Source organism: Stegostoma tigrinum, chromosome 11, assembly GCF_030684315.1.
Source record: "Stegostoma tigrinum isolate sSteTig4 chromosome 11, sSteTig4.hap1, whole genome shotgun sequence".
Taxonomy (NCBI): Eukaryota; Metazoa; Chordata; class Chondrichthyes; order Orectolobiformes; family Stegostomatidae; genus Stegostoma; species Stegostoma tigrinum.
In genome coordinates, this window is record NC_081364.1 from 44819467 (window position 1) to 44838883 (window position 19417).

Genomic DNA, 19417 nt, shown 5'->3' on the forward strand with positions numbered 1-19417 from the left:
TGGAAGAAGCCTTTAAACAGCCCTTGTTTACCTTCTTCCAGGTCATAGATGAATCTGTCCCTTTATGCTCTTACTTCCACCAGGCCCAAGAAATATTCAATATATGCGATCTTCATTTGAAAATCGAAATTATTCCAAATTCAGTCCTTGAGCAAGTGAAAGACACGTGTATTTGCTCATTCAGCAAGTGAGAAAATGGACCTTTCACTACCAGCACCAATTCAGCAAAGGTCCTCCTCTAAGCAGCTCCTAATGCACAACGCCACCTCCCATTGATTAAGGTCAATTCACTGGCGATCAGTGAAGGTAAGCAGCAGCACTTCCTCTATGACAGTCCTCAATGCATGACTGCACTCCCTGTATACTCATAACTGTGGCCAAATTTCATCTACACATTTCTGACGACACCGCTATTGTCAGTTGGATATCAAACAATGACAAGACAGAATACAATGACAAGATAGAATGTTGACAACACGTCTGAAAACTAATCTTCCAGCTCAGCGAGCAAACTCACATCCAGAACCTCAACCTGAGCTACAAATCTTCTCAAAACTCGCTAAGACAGAATACAGGTAAGGGACTGAGTGCTTGATGATATGGTGTACAGATAACAATCTCTCCCTCAATGTCAACAAAACTAATGAGCTGATCTTCGACTTCAGAACACAAGATGGAGGTCATGCCCCTATCCTCATCAATGAAGCTGAGGTAAAGATTGTTCAGAGTGTGAAGTTCCTGGGAGTGAAGATCACCAACGATCAGTCCTGGTCTATCCACATTGATGTAACAGTCAAGAAAGCACAACAACACCTCTTTTTCCTCAGAGACTAAGGAAATTCAGCATGTCTGTAAAGACTCTCACCAACTTTTTAACGTGCACCACAGAAAGCATTCTATCTGGGTGCATCACTGGTTTACGGCAACTGCTCAGACCAGAATTGTAAGAAACGATAGAAAGTTGTGAGCACTGCCCAGTTCATCTCACAAGCCAACCTTCTATCCATTGACTCCCTGTCCACTTTTCAATGCCTTGGAAAGGCAGCCAGCATCATCAAAGACTCCTCCCATCCTGGTTACAATCTCTTCCGTCAGATAGAAGGTACAAAAATTTAAATACATGTAGCACCAAGTTCAAGAACAGTTTCTTCCCCACTTTTATTAGACTTCTGAATGGACCTCTCAAATTTCAAATCTAATGTTGAACTTGTTTTTTGAGCACCTTCTTTGCAGCTGTAACTTTGTATTCCTTGCTCTATTCTATCACCCTATGATGTTTGTGTGGCATGATCTGCCTGTACTTCTTGCAAAATAAAACGTTTCACTGTGGTTAGGTACATGCGACAATAGTAAATCAAATTAAATCAAGTCAATGTGGAAAATTCTCTATACATTTTGAACCCCTTATTGATAGAAACAGACATTAACAACTTAGTTCGGCATCTCTATTGTTGCACCAACTCAATCTTTGGCTGACTATCATATGACGATTCTGAACCAGGATTTAAAAGCAAGACTGAAGTCACTGAAATTCACTGCACAGTAGTGATTTCTCCACTCCTACCGTTTGTTTCTGAAATTTGGACAACTTGTAGCAGGCATGTATCGTTTGCTGTATCTACGAAGGGTCGTCCAAATCTAATGGTAGGAAATGCGGTGCAAGAGCAAGACCTTCTGCCAAGCCATATGTCAAAACAAACAGGCAAGCCCAATTTCACCGATACACGTTCAGGACATCCTCAAAGCAACCCTTAAGCCATCAAGTATCTCTACTACTACTGGTGACTGACTGAAATGGGAGATGTTTCTTCCAGGAAAGCATCAAAAGCATATACTGGGGAAACGTACACAGGTGAAGGCAAAGTGGAGACAAAGTGTAAAATTATCCAGACATGTAATTGATCCTGTAAGCAATACCTGACCACATGTAGTTAAGTGAAGTCTGTAAATCATGCAGGGTCTCTTATGGTGCAGTGATAGCATCCCTACCAGTAGATCTAGGTTCAGGTCCTAAGTACTCCAGAAGTGTGCTATAATAAGTCTGAGCAGGTTTGTTAAAGTAACTAGAATAAGACCCTCTGCAGATCTTGCAAAATCTCTTTTGGAATAATAGCCCTACCACTGAGCCAGAGGTCTAGGCTTGAGTCCACTCTGCTCTAGATTAGATTAGATTCCGTACAATGTGGAAACAGGCCCTTCAGCCAGCAAGTCCACGCCACCCCTTGAAATATCCCACCCAGACCCATCCCCCTATAACCCACACACCCCTGAATATGAAGGGAAATTTAGCATGGCCAATCCACCTAGCCTGCACATTTTTAGACTGTGGGAGGAAACGGAGCACCCGGATGATACCCATGCAGACACGGGGAGAATGTGCAAACTCCACACAGACATTCGCCCGAGGTTGGAGTTCGAACCCAGGTCCCTGGTGCTGTTAGGAAGTAGTGCTAACCACTGAGCCTCCGTGCTCTAGGTGTGTGTAAGTCCATATCTGAACAGGCTGATTAGAAAATAAGAAAGTGTATCTCCTGTTAAGCAGAAGAGGGAGGCTTATGTGACGATGAGACGGGTTGGTTCAGATGAGGCGATGGAGAGTTACAGACTGGCTGGGAAGGATATAAAGAGACAGTTAAGAAGAGCAAGGAGGGGACATGAGCAGTCATTAGCAGGTAGAAAATAAAATATCTCTGCAGATCATGCATTGAACTTCTAATCTGTCTCAGAGTCTATCAGACTGTATTGGAAATGAATTGTCCTCAATTTCAGTGGGCTACCTAAGAAGACAGTGACTCTGAATATTATCTAATTTAAATGTACACTATTTATTATACACTTTGTGATTTATGTTATTATTTTTTCCAAGCGGGAATGCATGGTGTTCCACATGGACATTGAAGTGCTTCAGTCTGCAACTTGGTCTCTCTGACCAAGAAACAGCTGAAGGAACTTGGCTCAGGTTTTAATGTTGATTTCATTGTGATCCAATGATTCACTTAGACTTCTCATTTTGAATTACAATTTTAAGGAATGTAAGTACAACTTGGTGTGGGCTTATATTTTATGGCTGCGTATTATGTACCTTTTGAAGGAATTATGACATTTTTGGGACCGCAGAATAATTATTTTGTGAGAATACATTTTTGTGTGAGAATATTTGAGTTTGTAGTACATTTTAAGGGTTAATTGCCAAAACCTATCTTTGAGTTAGGCAGCACATAAATAACACAATTTTCTAATTTCAGAAAGGATAGCGCAACCCTTTTAAAGTTGAACATGTGGGTGATTCAAGATGATGAAATTATACGATTGAGTTATTTATTTTGACAGATTCTATTTCAGTACTTCATCCTGGGCAGCGATTGATTAACTGGGCCAGAAAATCTCCTCTCCCCCGACCACATGCCAAAACCAGCCCAGCTAGCCCCAGCCTCCCTAACCATTCCTCCTACCTCAAGCCCCACCTCCATTCCCTGACCTCTCCGTCCTCCCTGGACTGACCTATCCCCCCCAACTCCCCACCTAATTCACTTCACTGGCTCTAACCCTGCCCCTTTGACCTGTCTGTCTCCTCTCACCCTATCTTCTTTATCCATCTTCTATCCGCCTCCCCCTGTCCCCCTATTTATTTCAGAATGCTCCTCCCCTCTCCCATTTCTGAAGAAGGGTCCCGACCCAAAACGTCAGGCTTTCCTGCTCCACTGATGCTGCTTGGCCTGCTGTGTTTATCCAGCTTCACACCGTGTTATCTCAGAAATGATGCTGTTGCTTTTGCGTTCCGAATATTTGAAAATTTTGTACTGGGGCTGAAGTGCCTGTTTGAAATAGTTTTGGTGAAGGCAATGAGATTTTTGAAGAAACAGCATTGGTGTAAGAGAAAAAAAATAAAGATTTTGTAAACAAACTGGAAATATAATTGTGAAAAGTCCCCATAGTGCTGGCAATTGGAGTATCTGGTCAGACAGTTTTAATTGCTGAATAAAAGTAGAGGCGGAAAAAAAAACATGATTTTGTTCATGCATTTCACCCCTTGAATGACTTTAAATTCAAGAAGTAGTATTTATTTGCTGTATATTGATTGCTAAGTATTCCAGTGTGCAGTATGAGTATATTTTTAAGGGTTCGTTAACACTGATTTCCTCTGCTCATAATCTTTGCAGTAAGCTTGAATTTATTTATCCAAAATCATTCTTATAACATTTGATCATTGAAATAACTCTGAGGCCAGTATCCCATCAGCAAGTCACCCTTTATTTATATGTACAAAGTATATAGTATAGCTAGGTCAGAGCTGGCTCCAAGATTGAACAGAACTCCTGACGCTCGTGTTAATATGTGGACCAGAAGAGTAGCCGCAATCAGGGAGCTCATATTGTGTGACATTCACCCGGCTGACCTTGTTCTAATCAACGTATCCATCTTGGTCCATTTTGTGACATGAGAAATCCAGTATCTGTAGCACATGCAGAGCAGAACTTTCTATTGTGGATGTGAGTTAGCTTGCTGAGCTGGAAGGTTCGTTTTCAGACGTTTCGTCACCATTCTAGGTAACATCATCAGTGAGCCTCTGACGAAGCGCTGTTGTTATGTCCCGCTTTCTATTTATCTGGTTAGGTTTCCTTGGGTTGGTGATGTCATTTCCTGCATTGGTGATATCATTTCCTGTTCTTTTTTTCAGGGGATGGTAGATTGGCTCCAAATCAATGTGTTTGTTGATGGAGTTCTGGTTGGAATGCCATGCTTCTAGGAATTCTCGTGCATGTCTCTGTTTGGCTTGTCCTAGGATGGATGTGTTGTCCCAATCAAAGTGGTGTCGTTCCTCATCTGTATGTAATGATACGAGTGATAGTGGGTCATGTCGTTTTGTGGCTAGTTGATGTTCATGTATCCTGGTGGCTAGCTTTCTGCCAGTTTATCCAATGTAGTGTTTGTCACAGTTCTTGCAAGGTATTTTGTAGATGACGTTCGTTTTATTTGTTGTCTGTATAGGGTCTTTTAAGTTCATTAGCTGCTGATTTAGTGTGTTGGTGGGTTTGTGGGCTACCCTGATGCCAAGAGGTCCGAGTAGTCTGGCAGTCATTTCGGAAATGCCTTTGATGTAGGGGAGAGTGGTTATGGTTTCTGAGCCCGTTTTGTCTGTTTGTTTGGTTTTATTGCTGAGGAATCTTGGATGGGTCTGGGTGGGATGCTCCAAAGGGCGGTGTGGACCTGTTGGGCTGAAGGGCCTGTTTCTACACCGTAGGGGATCTAATCTAATAAACCTGGGGTTAGTGCCTTCAGGAAAGGAAGAAAAGGCAAAATAGAGAAAGGAATGCAGAATATTAGTAAACACTAATATATTATTCCTATCTACTGTGATATTTCTTCAGATAATTAAATGAGGTAGTTTAAACGCAACTTTTTATAAATAGTACACTTATATTCTTTGTTTTGCTAACGAATATATTAATAAATATTCAAGTAGATTTTCTCTTGGCAGTTTAGCTAACTGTTACCCACCCCAAATTAGCTGCATCTTCCTTTCTGATAATAGGAATTGCATTCTCTCACAACTGCCCTTTTCAGTTTGACTCCTATGGTGCGTGAAGAAAATGAGAACAAAAAAGAATGATTGATTACGCACCTTTATTATTCTTCCAAAGATCAAGGTTTGTCATTTTGCCTGATTTTTCTCTACTCTGTTCTCCAAACAATATTAATAACTTACTATACCCAAGTAACTTTGATTTAAAATTTTCTGAAGAAGTTACTAGATCCTTATTTCAGGTAAAAATTAGGATATATATATAGATTCTCTTATGTTCACACAGTATGCAAATAGGGGGTCACGTGAATTACCTTGCAAGTTACACGTTTTTTAGAACAGGTGAAGTGTACAATGCATTCTCGAATGCGTGAAGGTGTTTTAATTGATACATTCATTTACTTGTGTCCAGCTTTTTTGAAGTCACTGACAAGCACTGTCTCTTTGCTGAATATGCACTTTGGTTCATTTCAGGTTTGGTCATGTGACTACAAAACCAACATATTTGTACATATTTGTTTTTACTAACTTTAAACCAATCTTTCCTTAGTGCGTTGTTACGTCTGGCAACTTGAGAAGTTAATTTAAAGGTTCATCACTCTTGCAAAAATAACATGTAAACAATTTGTGAGTTAGTGCTGTAATCATTGGGTTGGATCTTCGAAAAAATGGTGTAAGAGGTTTATTGGTAAGAGTTTGGGTTGGAGCTAAATAGAGGATGTGATAGGACATTAGGTCCCCTTGTGCATAAATCTGCACAAGTTTATTGTGCCACTGTTTCCATTTAGTTTTAATGATAAGCTTCTTAGTTCAATATACAGTTGGGTTAATGTTTAATTGGAATAGCAGCTGATAATGTTTTACCATGGGCAGAGCTTGAACCCACAGAATAAAGTGCATGGATATGTTATGGAGTTCGAAGAACTGGAAAAAAGAAAACATGTAAGCTCATTGTTGACTCTGCAACAAAATGTGTAATTTCATTTAAATAAAACTTTGCAATTGGAAACATGAGGAAGTGCTATTTATTAATAAAACTGCCAAGCATAGTGGGCTTGGACTTCTATAATAATGGATTGAGTGTTTTCCCTGAAAGGCACATTTTTAATTTATAGTGGAGAAGTTTCATTTTGGTGATTTGATGAAGTCGTGTACTTTCTTAAAAGAAAATTCAAAATGAAGGTTCTCGCCAATGAATTTAATAAATTCAGAAAGCTATTACTCAGTTTCTTCTTGTACAAAAAAAATTAGTCTAAGGATCTTTTTGTTACCTTGCTAACACTAAAGAACATAAAAGCTTTAAGAGCATCAAATGCTGTCCATGTATATTGCAAATAGTTAAAAAGAGAAGTTGTAATATTATGCTTGCTGCAGAGGAGATGGTGTTTGGTGAAGGCTGTGGTGGAGTAAATACACTTTTGTGGTTATTAATGTTTAATTATAAGACTAACACTGAGCTAATAGAAATGGCTCTGGGTGATAGTTTCTTCATGGTAGACGTAATACTGCAATTTACCCCTCTGTCACTCGTAAGGAGATGTAATAACAGCTCATGTTTGGAACATACATTGTAATAACAAACTGGAATTAGTTAGAAATATTAACCTTTTTTTATAAATGATTGTTTGGTGCAGAAACTTGTTCCAATTGCAAGCATCAATCAGAAAGCAAAGATGCATGGAAATAAAAAAAACTGGACGTCTTGAATTAAAGCAAAATACAACTGAAAATACATTTGCTCTTTGACCTATAAATGAAAAGTGCAATTTAATGTTTTAGGTTATATTCTTCGTCAGAATTGGAGACCGAAAAGGAAAATTAAACTCAAATTTTTTGTGCTTAAATGCCTTCCTGACGTCACTCTATTCTCCCTTCCATCTCCTTCAGCTCAACAATCTGCCCTGCCCTCCCCCTGCTTTATCCCTCTTGAATATGACCGGTTGTCCCCACTGCCGCCTCCTTTCACCCTTCCAACAGAAACTCAATGTTAACTCTGCTGCTATATCCTTACTTACAACAAAATTTACTTGCTCGTGACTTGTACTTGCCATTGTTGGCTCATCCTTTTCCAGCCTACAACGGTGTGTGCGCTCTGCTGTCAACGGATAGCTGTCAAGTCTGTATGGAATATCTCTTTGACTCTCCTTTTCTTCTTTGACTCTCCTTTTCTTCTTTGACTCTCCTTTTCTTCTTTGACTCTCCTTTTCTTCTTTGAGTGCTCCGCACTCACTTATAGAACCAAGTGTCTGGTCATCTGACCTGGTGAGTATTTCCAGTATGTTTTGCTCTAACTCTGGTTTTCAGAATCCACTTGCTTTGCTGTTCTATATCAAAATACTTATTAATGATATGTAATATCTAAAATGGAACTGAAGAAAATTGAGGAGAGTAGACCACAGAATCACAGGTTTAAACTAGTAAGGGATACATTTCACACTGACAGGAAGTTGTTCTTGGCATTAAGAGTGAAGAACATCTTGAATGGTCTACCAGATAGTAGTGGAGAGGTTTCTGGTTAAATTTAGGGAATGTGTTGCACGCATCTTACCTACTCTGTGCAACCAGTTCTTAACATGTGGTTTTTGTTTTTTTTTAAATAGCGACACAGAAGTTGCTGCGATATTTCCAATGATGCTGTGATGTGCTTTTTTGGATTGTGCTGTAATTATTACAGTATTGGCATACTATGTATTTTTTTAAAATGTCAGCCATGTATTAGCCATTTTGTTTACTTTGCCTCTGGAAATCTGGCCTGCCTTTCAGTCTATCTGGTCAAGGAGGTGAATCCTCTGGAGTTAAAGCTATATTTCCTGATTATAAATTAGAGCTGAATGATAAACAAAAAAATTTGTTCACCCCACAGATAAAATTAAGAGAAAGAAAAGTTTTCATTTCAAGTTCAGTGACCTATCTTCAAAGCAGGACTGAATTCAATGTTAACTTTGTTGTCTCTCTGCAGTTGCTGCCAGACCTGATGAGTTTGTAAAGCAACTTCTGTTTTTGTTTCAGATTCCAGCATACTCAGTTCTTTTGTTGTATTGGTAAGTTAAGAATTTGGTATTTAATTTGGCATTGCTTCCTTCTCAGTCATATGTTTGACCATTTGAAGAAATACAAGGAAGCTAGTACAATTTTTTTTTCAGCAGATACAAGTCATTTAGCAAGAGATAATTAGTGTTCCCAGGACTGCAGTTGAGGTACTTAATAAGAGATGTAGGAAATGATATAATGAAGAGCAAAAACGTCATCTTCTGATTTTAAAAATGTTAATTGCAGAAAGAATTATGCTGCTATTACTAAGTAACGAATTTGCTAATCCTTTTGATTGACATTGGCCCAGTGTCCATTATTTATCGGTAAATTAAGGCTGGAAGTCCTTCATGCTTTGAGATTTCCAATTATTAAATGTTGCTCACTTACCATAAAATTGGATTTGTGTTCAAAAAGCATGAAAGATTATAACCTATAGAAGCCATTAGAATACTCAGCTTGAGTAAACATGATCATTGTATTGCACAATTGATACAAGGTCCTGTGGGTTAGCAAGGTCAAGTGTTTAGAGCCATTGAGGTATTGCTAGTTATCTTCTAAGTTGTCTTTTGTAATTGTGGTTTGTATTATTTACACATTATTGGGGCATTTGTACTTTAAGTGTCTTGAAATTTATACTTTTACCTGATCAATGTAATATAACATTTAAAGTCTTACTTTTTTAACACCACGGCAACGGAATGCACTTTCGCTTACCCTTTCTGAATTTTGAGCACTAAAGAGTAGGCTCCACATGATCATTTTCAATAGCAATTAACTATACCTCATTATTTGTGAAACTGAGTGGAAATTCCGTTTTGTTTACTCAGTTTTTGGGTACAAAATTAGTGTTTAACTTAACAGCTTCTTCATGGGACGCACAGCACCAAATTTGTGTATTAAATATAGTAGTCATGAAGATTTGTAGCTCAGGTTGAGTTTCTGGATGTGAGTTAGCTCGCTGAGCTGGAAGGTTCGTTTTCAGACGTTTTGATAGATGTGTTGTCCCAATCAAAGTGGTGTCCTTCCTCATCTGTATGCAAGGATACGAGTGATAGTGGGTCATGTCGTTTCCTTATCACTCGTATCCTTGCATACAGATGAGGAAGGACACCACTTTGATTGGGACAACACATCTATCCTAGGACAAGCCAAACAGAGACAGGCACGAGAATTCCTAGAAGCATGGCATTCCAACCGGAACTCCATCAACGAACACATTGATTTGGAGCCAATCTACCATCCCCTGAGAAAAAGAACGGGATATGACATCACCAATGCAGGAAATGACATCACCAACCCAAGGAAACCTAACCAGATAAGTAGAAAGCGGGACATAACACCAGCGCTTCGTCAGAGGCTCACTGATGATGTTACCTAGAATGGTGACGAAACGTCTGAAAACTAACCTTCCAGCTCAGCGAGCAAACTCACATCCAGTTGTCATGAATTTGTATCCGAACCCTTTGACTAAATTAATACAAAGCTCAAAGAAATTGTGAAGGAAACACGGGAAGAAACAGTCTGTAGCCTGCAGTGTTTTGTAACAGCATTCCTTGCCTCAGAAGGACAGTGCATGATGAGGCTGTCTGTCCCTTTTGCATGAGGAAATAGAGCAGGTTTCCATGTGCACAGGGCTGTGCAGTGACTGTGAAGTTTACTAGAACCCTCAACTTGTGTTCATCAGGTTTATTTCAGGCTATAATGAGTGATGTCAGTAGCCATTAGTTTTCTATCTGTACATTCATTGAGTAGCTGATTTGCTGTCTGCAAAGATGTGGAAATGCATTGTTTTCCCTCAAGAGGCTGCAAGTTGGGAGGGGAAAGCTATCAGATTGACCTTGATTACTTGGTTTTCCTGCTAAATTTCCCCAAGTGTAGACCATCATTAAATGTTTTGTAATGTAGTGGTAGTGTACATATCTCTAGACTGAAAGGCCCAACTTCAAATCCTGTAGGTTCCATACATGTTGTAACATGCCTGAACAGGTTATTTTAAAAATAACTACGCCATCGTTGACTGTACCCATATGACTCTATCTGAGTAGTCTGTCATCTTCTACCTTTCATAAACTCTGTTACTTGTATTCTAACTCTCACTAAGTCTATTTGCTCATCAATCTTGTATTCAAGTGACCTACCACGACATCCTGTCTGACAACACTTCAAGTTGAAAATTCTCACCCTTGTGTTAAGTTCATCCATGCCTTATGAATTTTTACCTCTGCATCCTCCTTTAACCTCCCATACCATTATCTTTGCGTTGTTAATCCTGGTCTCTTGCAGAACTCCAACTTTAATTGTTCCGCCATTGGCACCAGTGCTTTTTGCTGCCTAGGTGCTATGCTCTGGTATTCTTTCTTCCCTCCTTTAAGATACTCCTTAAAACTTATCATGCTGTACCCGAATATATCCTTGCGTGGCTTGACATCAAGTTTGAAAAATACTCCTACAGAGCACCTTGAGATATTTTACTCTGGTAAAGTCATTGTATAAATTAAAGAAATCACTGTTATTTCAGAAAAATTTTGGATAAGGAACAAGATGGTGGCAGCTAAACAACCTTGATCAGCTCATGAAACTTTGTACGGCATTGTGGATTCTCATGGGGCTGACCTTCTCTGCCAACAGCATCTCTTAGGAAGAAAATGCCCACATTCTCTGCTCTAATTCCATCAAGATCCCCAGTGTTGAATTCAAGAATTGGGTGGTTTCATGAAGCTTCTCCTTGGCCTGCTGTGTCAAAAGTGCCAGGTTCTTCAGTAATTTCCAAACTTGAAATCTCTGCCACACTGAGGCACAGATAGCAGCAGATGTTTGGAAAGCCTGATTCCTCTAAGTCAAACCTGGGAATAAATTGTTCTCTTATTGTTGCTGTGTCAAAATCCTGGAGCTCCCAATCTAGCAACGCAGGATGTGCTGATGCCATATTGAATTATGTGGTTTAAGACAGTAACACATCATCATCTGCACACTGCACATGATGAATGGGCGATAATTTCTGCTTTCACAGTGGAGCCCACATCCCATGAGTTAATAAATAAATAATAAAAGATGCTGCCTTATGGTTGCCTGCAGGCAAACTGCATTTTCCCATTTAAAGGTGCCATCTGCTTTTAAATAGCATCGGAGTGTGTGTTATTCTCCCCCTCCTCTCCATTAGCTGAACTGCAAAATCAATAGTGCAAGTAGTGCTGACAGTCCACTTAATGATCCTAAGGCCTCTGACCAATTTCACTTAACTTTGGCCTCATGATTAGGAGATGATGGGATACTGTTTTGTTCTTTACCTCATTAGCTCTTCAGTTCTGGATTTTGTTGCATTGAATTTTTTTTTAAATTGACTGCAACTGGATAAACTGTATTCACTTAATGAATTGCAAAATTAGCATGCACTTTTACTGATGCATTCTTAAAAAAGTGAAGCTGTGCAAATTGAACTAACAGCCTTTGTCACCATCATGGAAAACACTGATTCCATAGCTAAACAGTGAGTGGTAGCAGCTGATACATTTTAAAAATAATTATTGTTAGTGTTTCATTCCAAAGTAGCAATAAAAAATTGGATTACAATTGCACAGAACTTCTAGATTCTAACAGTGTTGATACCTAAAGTAGTTATCTTGCTGCATGAAAATGGAGAATTCAGTTATTTCATACAGAATTTAATTTTTCAACAGTACTACAATAAGCAACACAAACTCCAACATGAGCTGCAGTATATATTAATGGCAATTGCAATACTTGCAGACGTATAGGGCATCTCTAGGGGAATAAATTGACCTTTGTGAACGGCAGTAAGTTCATCTACTTCATGTTTTATTAACATTAATGCTGCTATAATAAGATGAAGAGGTTGCAGAAATGTAATTTGCTTGATAATATTCAACATTTAATTCACAGTGTAGGAAAGTAATGTCGCAGCAGAATAAAACAGGAAGGCTGAGACCTCAAAATCTCTGCTATGAGAAGTGTGTGTACCTTTGACATTTTTTTATTTTCTCTTGCAAACTACTTTCCTGCCTTTGCAAGGGATCATATGAGATGATGGTTTCTTAAGTCTGTAATTCAGGAATCAAAGGCTTTATTTCACGCAAGCCTCCCAGTTTCAGTTTTCTGAGTTTTTAAAATTTGATTATTATATTAATACTTGTATTAAACAATTTCAAGATTAAGAAAAAAGAAAACCAGCTGTAATATCAGAGTAAAACATTAGGTTTGGAAGTTAGGTACTTTTCTGGACAGAGCAATTGGCCATCGTAACCCAGCTTGATAGTTTCTTCCCGAATATCAAGTTCTTCTTATATCTCTTAGTTTCTGTGCCCCATACCTTCCATGACTTCTCTGTTAACTTCTGCTTGGTTCTCATTTGCTTCCTTGTTATTGAGACATAAGAAACAGAAGTAGGAGTGAACTTGTGGCCTCTTGAGCTGCTTCCATTGTTGAAAATGATGATTGTCAATCATTTGCCTTTTTTGTATCACTTGATGGCCTCAGAATCTGTCAATTTTCATATTATATATGGAGAATTCATAGTCTTGTGGTAGAAAATTCAAAAGGTTCACAATATTCGAGTGAAGAAATTTCTCCTCTTCTTGAGCTTAGATGACCTGATCTTAATCCCACAGTTGTGCCCTTGTGTTCAAGTTTCCCTGGTTTAAAGGTGACAACCCCTACTTGGAATCTTGAGAGACTTAGCTACAGTAACCGTATTAAACAAATCTAACTTGTTTATTTATTGTTTTCGTATAGCTGATGAGAACACCAAAATAGCATTTTAGCAAGAGTGTAGGGTATTTTCCATATCCTAATTAAATATGTTGAACATCTTTCCACTTTACAGAATAATGGTAGAAATACTCAAACAGTAATTCCTCTTTGAGAAGTGAATTGAGTAGCGTCCATTATAGCTTCAACAGTGTACTGACTCAAAGTAATTTGATGAAGTGATGCAAAGGCGAATATGATACTTGGCAACTTTCAGTCTTACATATGACAATAGTGAGAATAACATCAGGTTAGTAAGATCATGGCTGCATTATGGTTGCATTTTTCTGTTGTTTTGGCTTGATAGAGCTTTCAGGCAAAAGTTTGCTTTCACATTGCTAAAAGGAGACAGCAAGTCTTGCACTCATCAGGACGAGGCTGTGAGAGACAGACTTTTTAAAAAAAAGGATACCAATTTGTACAGGATGTGAAGAGAGTACTTACTATTTGAGCTGTTTTTGGTGTGGAGATGAAGCTAGAACAGTCAACCAAGGTATAACCAAGGAACTGTGGATGCTAGAATTCTGAAACAAATGCAGAAAATGCTGGAGTAATTCCGCAAATCTAGTAACATCTGTGGAAAGAAGGCAGAAGTAATGTTTCAGGTCCAGGGAGCCTTCTACAGAATCTTAAGAGAAGTCTGTTCTGAAGAAGGGTTACTGGACTTGAAGTGTAAACTCTGCCTTTTCTCCACAGCAAGTTCAAACTGGCATGTCAGTTTATCTGTAGTGCAATCTCTCTCTCTTTTCTATGGTTGTTGCAGAAGTAGAACAAAACTATAATTATACATTCAGGTGGTTAAGCTGGATAATTGCATTATGAGAAGCAGACTGTATCACTGCATTTGTGAATTGAGTATAAGTCGTTTGTTTGTTCCATTACCTGTCTGCTCTGGATGACCAACGTTGCACACTGGAGAGTTTTTAATTTTCCAATTGTTCATCAAGAATCTGCCAGACTTGCTAAGTTTCTCCAGCAATTTCTGTTTTTGAGTCAACTGTCAATCTTATTTCTGAGATCAGACAAGTAGACTTTAGTCTCGGTATTGGCGCCAGGGACTTGAGCTTGACCACACCCTCAGGCGACTGTCTGTGTGGAGTTTGCACATTCTACCTGTGTCTGTGTGGGTTTCCTCTGGGTGCTGCTGTTTCCTCCTGCAGTCCAAAGATGTGCAGCTTAGGTTGGCTCGCCGTGCTGAATTGCCCATAGTGTCCACGGATGTGCAGGTTAGGTGGATTAGCCATGGGAAATACAGGGTTATAGGGCTAAGGTTGGGTCTGAGTGGGATGCCTTTCAGAGGGTTGGTGTAGAATTGATGGCCTGAATGGCCTGCTTCCACATGGTGGGGATCCTATGGCCATGGAGTGATGTTTTTAAATTTTTTGCTGAATATCGGTGTTGCTGAATGATTCAGAGTTTCTCCAATCTTTCAAGTCTTTATTGGAATTGGTTATACCCCTAAAACTGGTAAGAGATAGGAGGGATACTTAGGATCATGAACTACAGTTAGAGGAAACAAAATGTTTGATTCCATCTCTGCAGCTGGAGTACAATTTAATCAGAGATTGGCAGTCTCCATGACCCCTTTGTAATGAGTAAAGTGCAATATATGTCCAAATTCCTTTTGCTTACACTAAACATATTAACGTATGTAACTTTTACCACATGCAAATGGATCATACTGTGAATCTGACTGATGATCTTAAATTTGTTTCCAGAGTAATTCATAGTACAGTCTGCGATATTTAATTAATAATTTCCAGTAACCAAATCACATCTTATGTGGACATTCAAGACCAAAAGAATGAGCTGATTGATGATGTGACATACAGCGCGCTGTGAATGGTCACTGGAACATAGTTTTCTTTTCATTGTTCTTGGAGTACACAGTTAAATGTTGGGGAATTTTTCCTTTCATTTAGGTCAGCAATGGTTATGTGTATAATGTTTATGAGCCATTAAATGCACAGGCAATTAAACTTTTGAAGCAGTGAACATTTTGCTTATTTTACTTTAAAAAGTTGTGCGGGATCCAGTTTTTCGTTGTTCTTTCACACTTCTATTAATCTTTTACCTGAATGTCTACATGTTGGAAAATTGGGATTTAGGTAGTTGGGTCTGTACAAGCTGGTTGTTATCCCCAAGGTACAGCACATTATGTACCACCTATTGTATGATAACTATTTAAGTGGATTTGAGACTTCAGTTTATTACCCAAACTGGAGCAATGAAACAATTGAGAATGCATATGACTTGCACAATTAGACTTTTGGAATAAGTTGAAGGGTTAACTACAACATTTCTGTGTCAATTATCTCAACCAATTTGTTTAAATATCCTGAAAAACAGTTGCATCAGCTTGTACTAATAAAGGAGTAGATATCAGAAAAATAAAGGAGTGTGTCCTGCTTTAGTTGGATATAGGATGGAAAGTCTATTCCAATGCAATTGAACCATGTTTTCTGTTGTTATTACTGAATTTATTTCACATATATGTATCAGATCATCCATGTAGTAATTCCATATATTTGCTAGTTTAAAGTTTGAGTATTTGTTGCTTGGGTCGTTGATGAGGTCGTAGGCATCCTCGCTGAGCCAGTATGTTTGTTTGCAAATGCTGTGTCACCCTGCTGGATAATATCGTCAGTGCGCCTGCGATAAAGCATTGGTGTTCTGTCCTGCTTGTTATTTATATGCCTCGGTTTGCTGGGGTGGTTCGTATTACTTCGGGTTCTGTTTCTCAATAAGTTGGGCACAGGTCTCTGGCACAGAGTCTGTCTCTGCTGCGCAGAAGGGAAGGGGGGGGAGGAGGAGCAGAGCAGTAGTCATTGGGGACTCCACAGTTAGGGAGACAGATCGGAGGTTCTGTGGGGACGAGAGAGACTTATGGTTGGTGTGTTGCCTCCCAGGTGCCAGGGTGCGTGATGTCTCTGATCGTGTTTTTGGGATCCTTAAGGGGGAGGGGGAGCAGCCCCAAGTCGTGGTCCACGTAAGCACCAACGACATAGGTAGGAAGAGAGATGGGGATTTAAGGCAGAAATTCAGGGAGCTAGGATGGAAGCTTAGAGCTATGACGAACAGAGTTGTTGTCTCTGGTTTGTTGCCCGTGCCACGTGCTAGTGAGGCGAGGAATAGGGAAAGAGAGAGGAGTTGAACACGTGGCTACAGGGATGGTGCAGGAGGGAGGGTTTTGGATTCTTGAATAATTGGGGCTCGTTCGGGGGGTAGGTGGGACCTCTACAAGCAGGATGGTCTTCACCTGAACCAGAGGGGTACCGATATCCTGGGGGGTAATTCGCTAAGGCTATTCGGGTGGGCTTAAACTAATTCAGCAGGGGGATGGGAAACAAAATTTTAGTTTGACGACAGAAAAGGTTGAGAGTAGGGAGGTCCAAAATAAAGTTTCAGGGATGCAAGATGGCTCTGGCAAGCAAGACGTTGGTTTAAAGTGTGTCTACTTCAACGCCAGGAGTATCCGGAATAAGGTGGGAGAACTTGTAGCATGGGTTGGTACCTGGGACTTCGATGTTGTGGCCATTTCAGAGACATGGATAGAGCAGGGACAGGAATGGTTGTTGCAGGTTCCGGGATGTAGATGCTTCAGGAAGAGCAGAGAAGATGGTAAAAGAGGGGGAGGTGTGGCATTGTTGGTCAAGGACAGTATTATAGTTGCAGAAAGGATGTTTGGGGACTTGTCAACTGAGGTAGTATGGGCTGAGGTGAGAAACAGGAAAGGAGAGGTCACCCTGTTGGGAGTTTTCTATAGGCCTCCGAATAGTTCCAGATATGTAGAGGAAAGGATAGCAAAGATGATTCTCGATAGGAGTGAGAGAGTCAGGGTAGTTGTCATGGGGGACTTCAACTTTCCAAATATTGACTGGGAACACTATATTTCGAGTTCTATAGATGGGTCAGTTTTTGTCCAGTGTGTACAGGAGGGCTTCCTGACACAGTATGTAGAAAGGCCAACAAGGGGCGAAGCCACATTAGATTTGGTACTGGGTAATGAGCCCGGCCAGATGTTAGATTCGGAAGTAAGTGAGCACTTTGGTGATAGCGATCACAATTCTGTTATGTTTACTTTAGTGATGGAAAGGGATAGGTGTATACCACTGGGCAAGGGTTATAGCTGGGGGAAAGGCAATTACGATGAGATTAGGCAAGATTTAGGGACCACAGGATGGGGAAGGAAACTGCAGGGGATGGGCACATTAGAAATGTGGAGCTTATTCAAGGAAAAGCTCCTGTGTGTTCTTGATAAGTATGTACCTGTCAGACAGGGAGGAAGCTGTAGAGCGAGAGAGCCGTGGTTTACGAAGTGGGTGGAATCTCTGGTCAAGAGGAAGAAGAAGGCTTATGTTAGGATGAGATGTGAAGGCTCGGTTAGGGCGCTTGAGGGCTACAAGGTAGCCAGGAAAGACCTAAAGAGAGAGCTCAGAAGAGCCAGGAGGAGACATGAGAAGTTGTTGGCGGATAGGATCAGGGTAAACCCGAAGGCTTTCTATAGGTATTTAAGGAATAAAAGAATGACGAGAGTAAGATTAGGGCCAATCAAGGATAGTAGTGGGAAGTTGTGTGTGGAGTCAAAGGAGATAGGGGAAGCACTAAATGAATATTTTTTGACAGTATTCATTCTAGAAAACGACAATGTTATCGAGGAGAATATTGAGATACAGGCTACTAGACTAGGTGGGATTGAGGTTCACAAGGAAGAGGAATTAGAAATCCTACAGAGTGTGAAGATAGATAGGTCCCCTGGGATGGCTGGGATTTATCCTAGGATCATCTGGGAAGCCAGGGAGGAGATTGCCGAGCCTTTGGCATTGATCTTTAACTCGTCATTGTCTACATCCTGGAGACCAGTTACTAGTGGTGCACTGCAAGGGTCGGTGTTGGGTCCACTGCTGTTTGTCATTTTTATAAATGACCTGGATGAGGGTGTGGAAGGATGGGTTAGTAAATTTGCAGACGACACCAAGGTCATTGGAGTTGTGGATAGTGACGAAGGATGTTGTCGGCTGCAGAGCTGGGCTGAGAGGTGGCAAATGGAGTGTAATGCGGGCAAGTGTGAGGTGATTCACTTTGGTAGGAGTAACCAGAAGGCAAAGTACTGGGCTAATGGTAAGATTCTTGGTACTATAGATGAGCAGAGAGATCTCGGTGTCCATGTACACAGATCCTTGAAAGTTGCCACGCAGGTTGACAGGGTTGTTAAGAAGGCAATACAGTGTTTTAGCTTTTATTAATAGAGGGATCGAGTTCTAGAACCATGAGGTTATGCTGCAGCTGTACAAAACTCTGGTGCGGCCGCATTTGGAGTATCGCGTACAGTTCTGGTCACCGCATTAGAAGAAGGATGTGGAAGCTTTGGAAAGGGTGCAGAGGAGATTTATTAGGATGTTGCCTGGCATGGAGGGAAGGTCTTACGAGGAAAGGCTGAGGGACTTGAGGCTGTTTTCATTAGAGAGAAGAAGGTTGAGAGGTGACTTAATTGAGACATATAAAATAATCAGAGTGTTTGATAGGGTGTATAGGGAGATCCTTTTTCCTAGGATGGTGAAGGCGAGCACGAGGGGGCATAGCTTTAAATTGAGGAGTGAAAGATATAGGACAGATGTCAGAGGAGGTTTTTTTTACTCAGAGTAGTAAGGGATGGAACGCTTTGCCTGCAACGGTAGTAGAGTCGCCAACTTTAAGTACATTTAAGTCATCATTGGACAAGCATATGGATGTACATGGAATAGTGTAGATTAGATAGGTTTCAGATTGGTATGACAGGTCGGCACAACATCGAGGGCCAAAGGGCCTGTACTGTGCTGTAATGTTCTATGTTCTATTACTTCTAGTTCTGTAATTCACTCTCTTTTTTGATGGACATCTAGTTGGAATTCCAGGCCTCCAGGAATTGCCTGGCGTGCCTCTGTTTGGCTTGTGAGATTATGGATGTGTTATCCCAGTCAAATTTGTGTTCCTGTTGCCCGTGTTTAGTGAGACAAGTGAGAATTGGTCGTGTCTCTTGTTGGCTAATTGATGCTCATGTATCTGTATTGTCAGTTTTCTTCCGGTTTGGGTTATGGAATGTTTCTCAAAGTCCTT

At 40.2% G+C, this 19417-nt stretch overlaps 1 protein-coding gene across 10 annotated transcripts in view; it reads left to right on the forward strand.

Annotated features, from left to right (window-relative positions):
* Positions 1-19417, forward strand: part of suclg2 (succinate-CoA ligase GDP-forming subunit beta) — a 301122-nt gene that overhangs the window by 27094 nt on the left and 254611 nt on the right. For 3 of the 10 annotated variants that reach the window (XM_048548127.2, XM_059649926.1, XM_048548129.2), the window contains one exon: positions 8534-8565. The exons of 5 other annotated variants lie outside the window; for them this stretch is intronic. In XM_048548127.2, the coding sequence (XP_048404084.1) occupies positions 8534-8565 (32 nt within the window). Of the gene's footprint in view, positions 1-6402; positions 6467-8533; positions 8566-19417 lie in introns of those variants that run through there. 2 more of the 10 variants (XM_048548134.2, XM_048548131.1) reach the window with 2 other exon arrangements.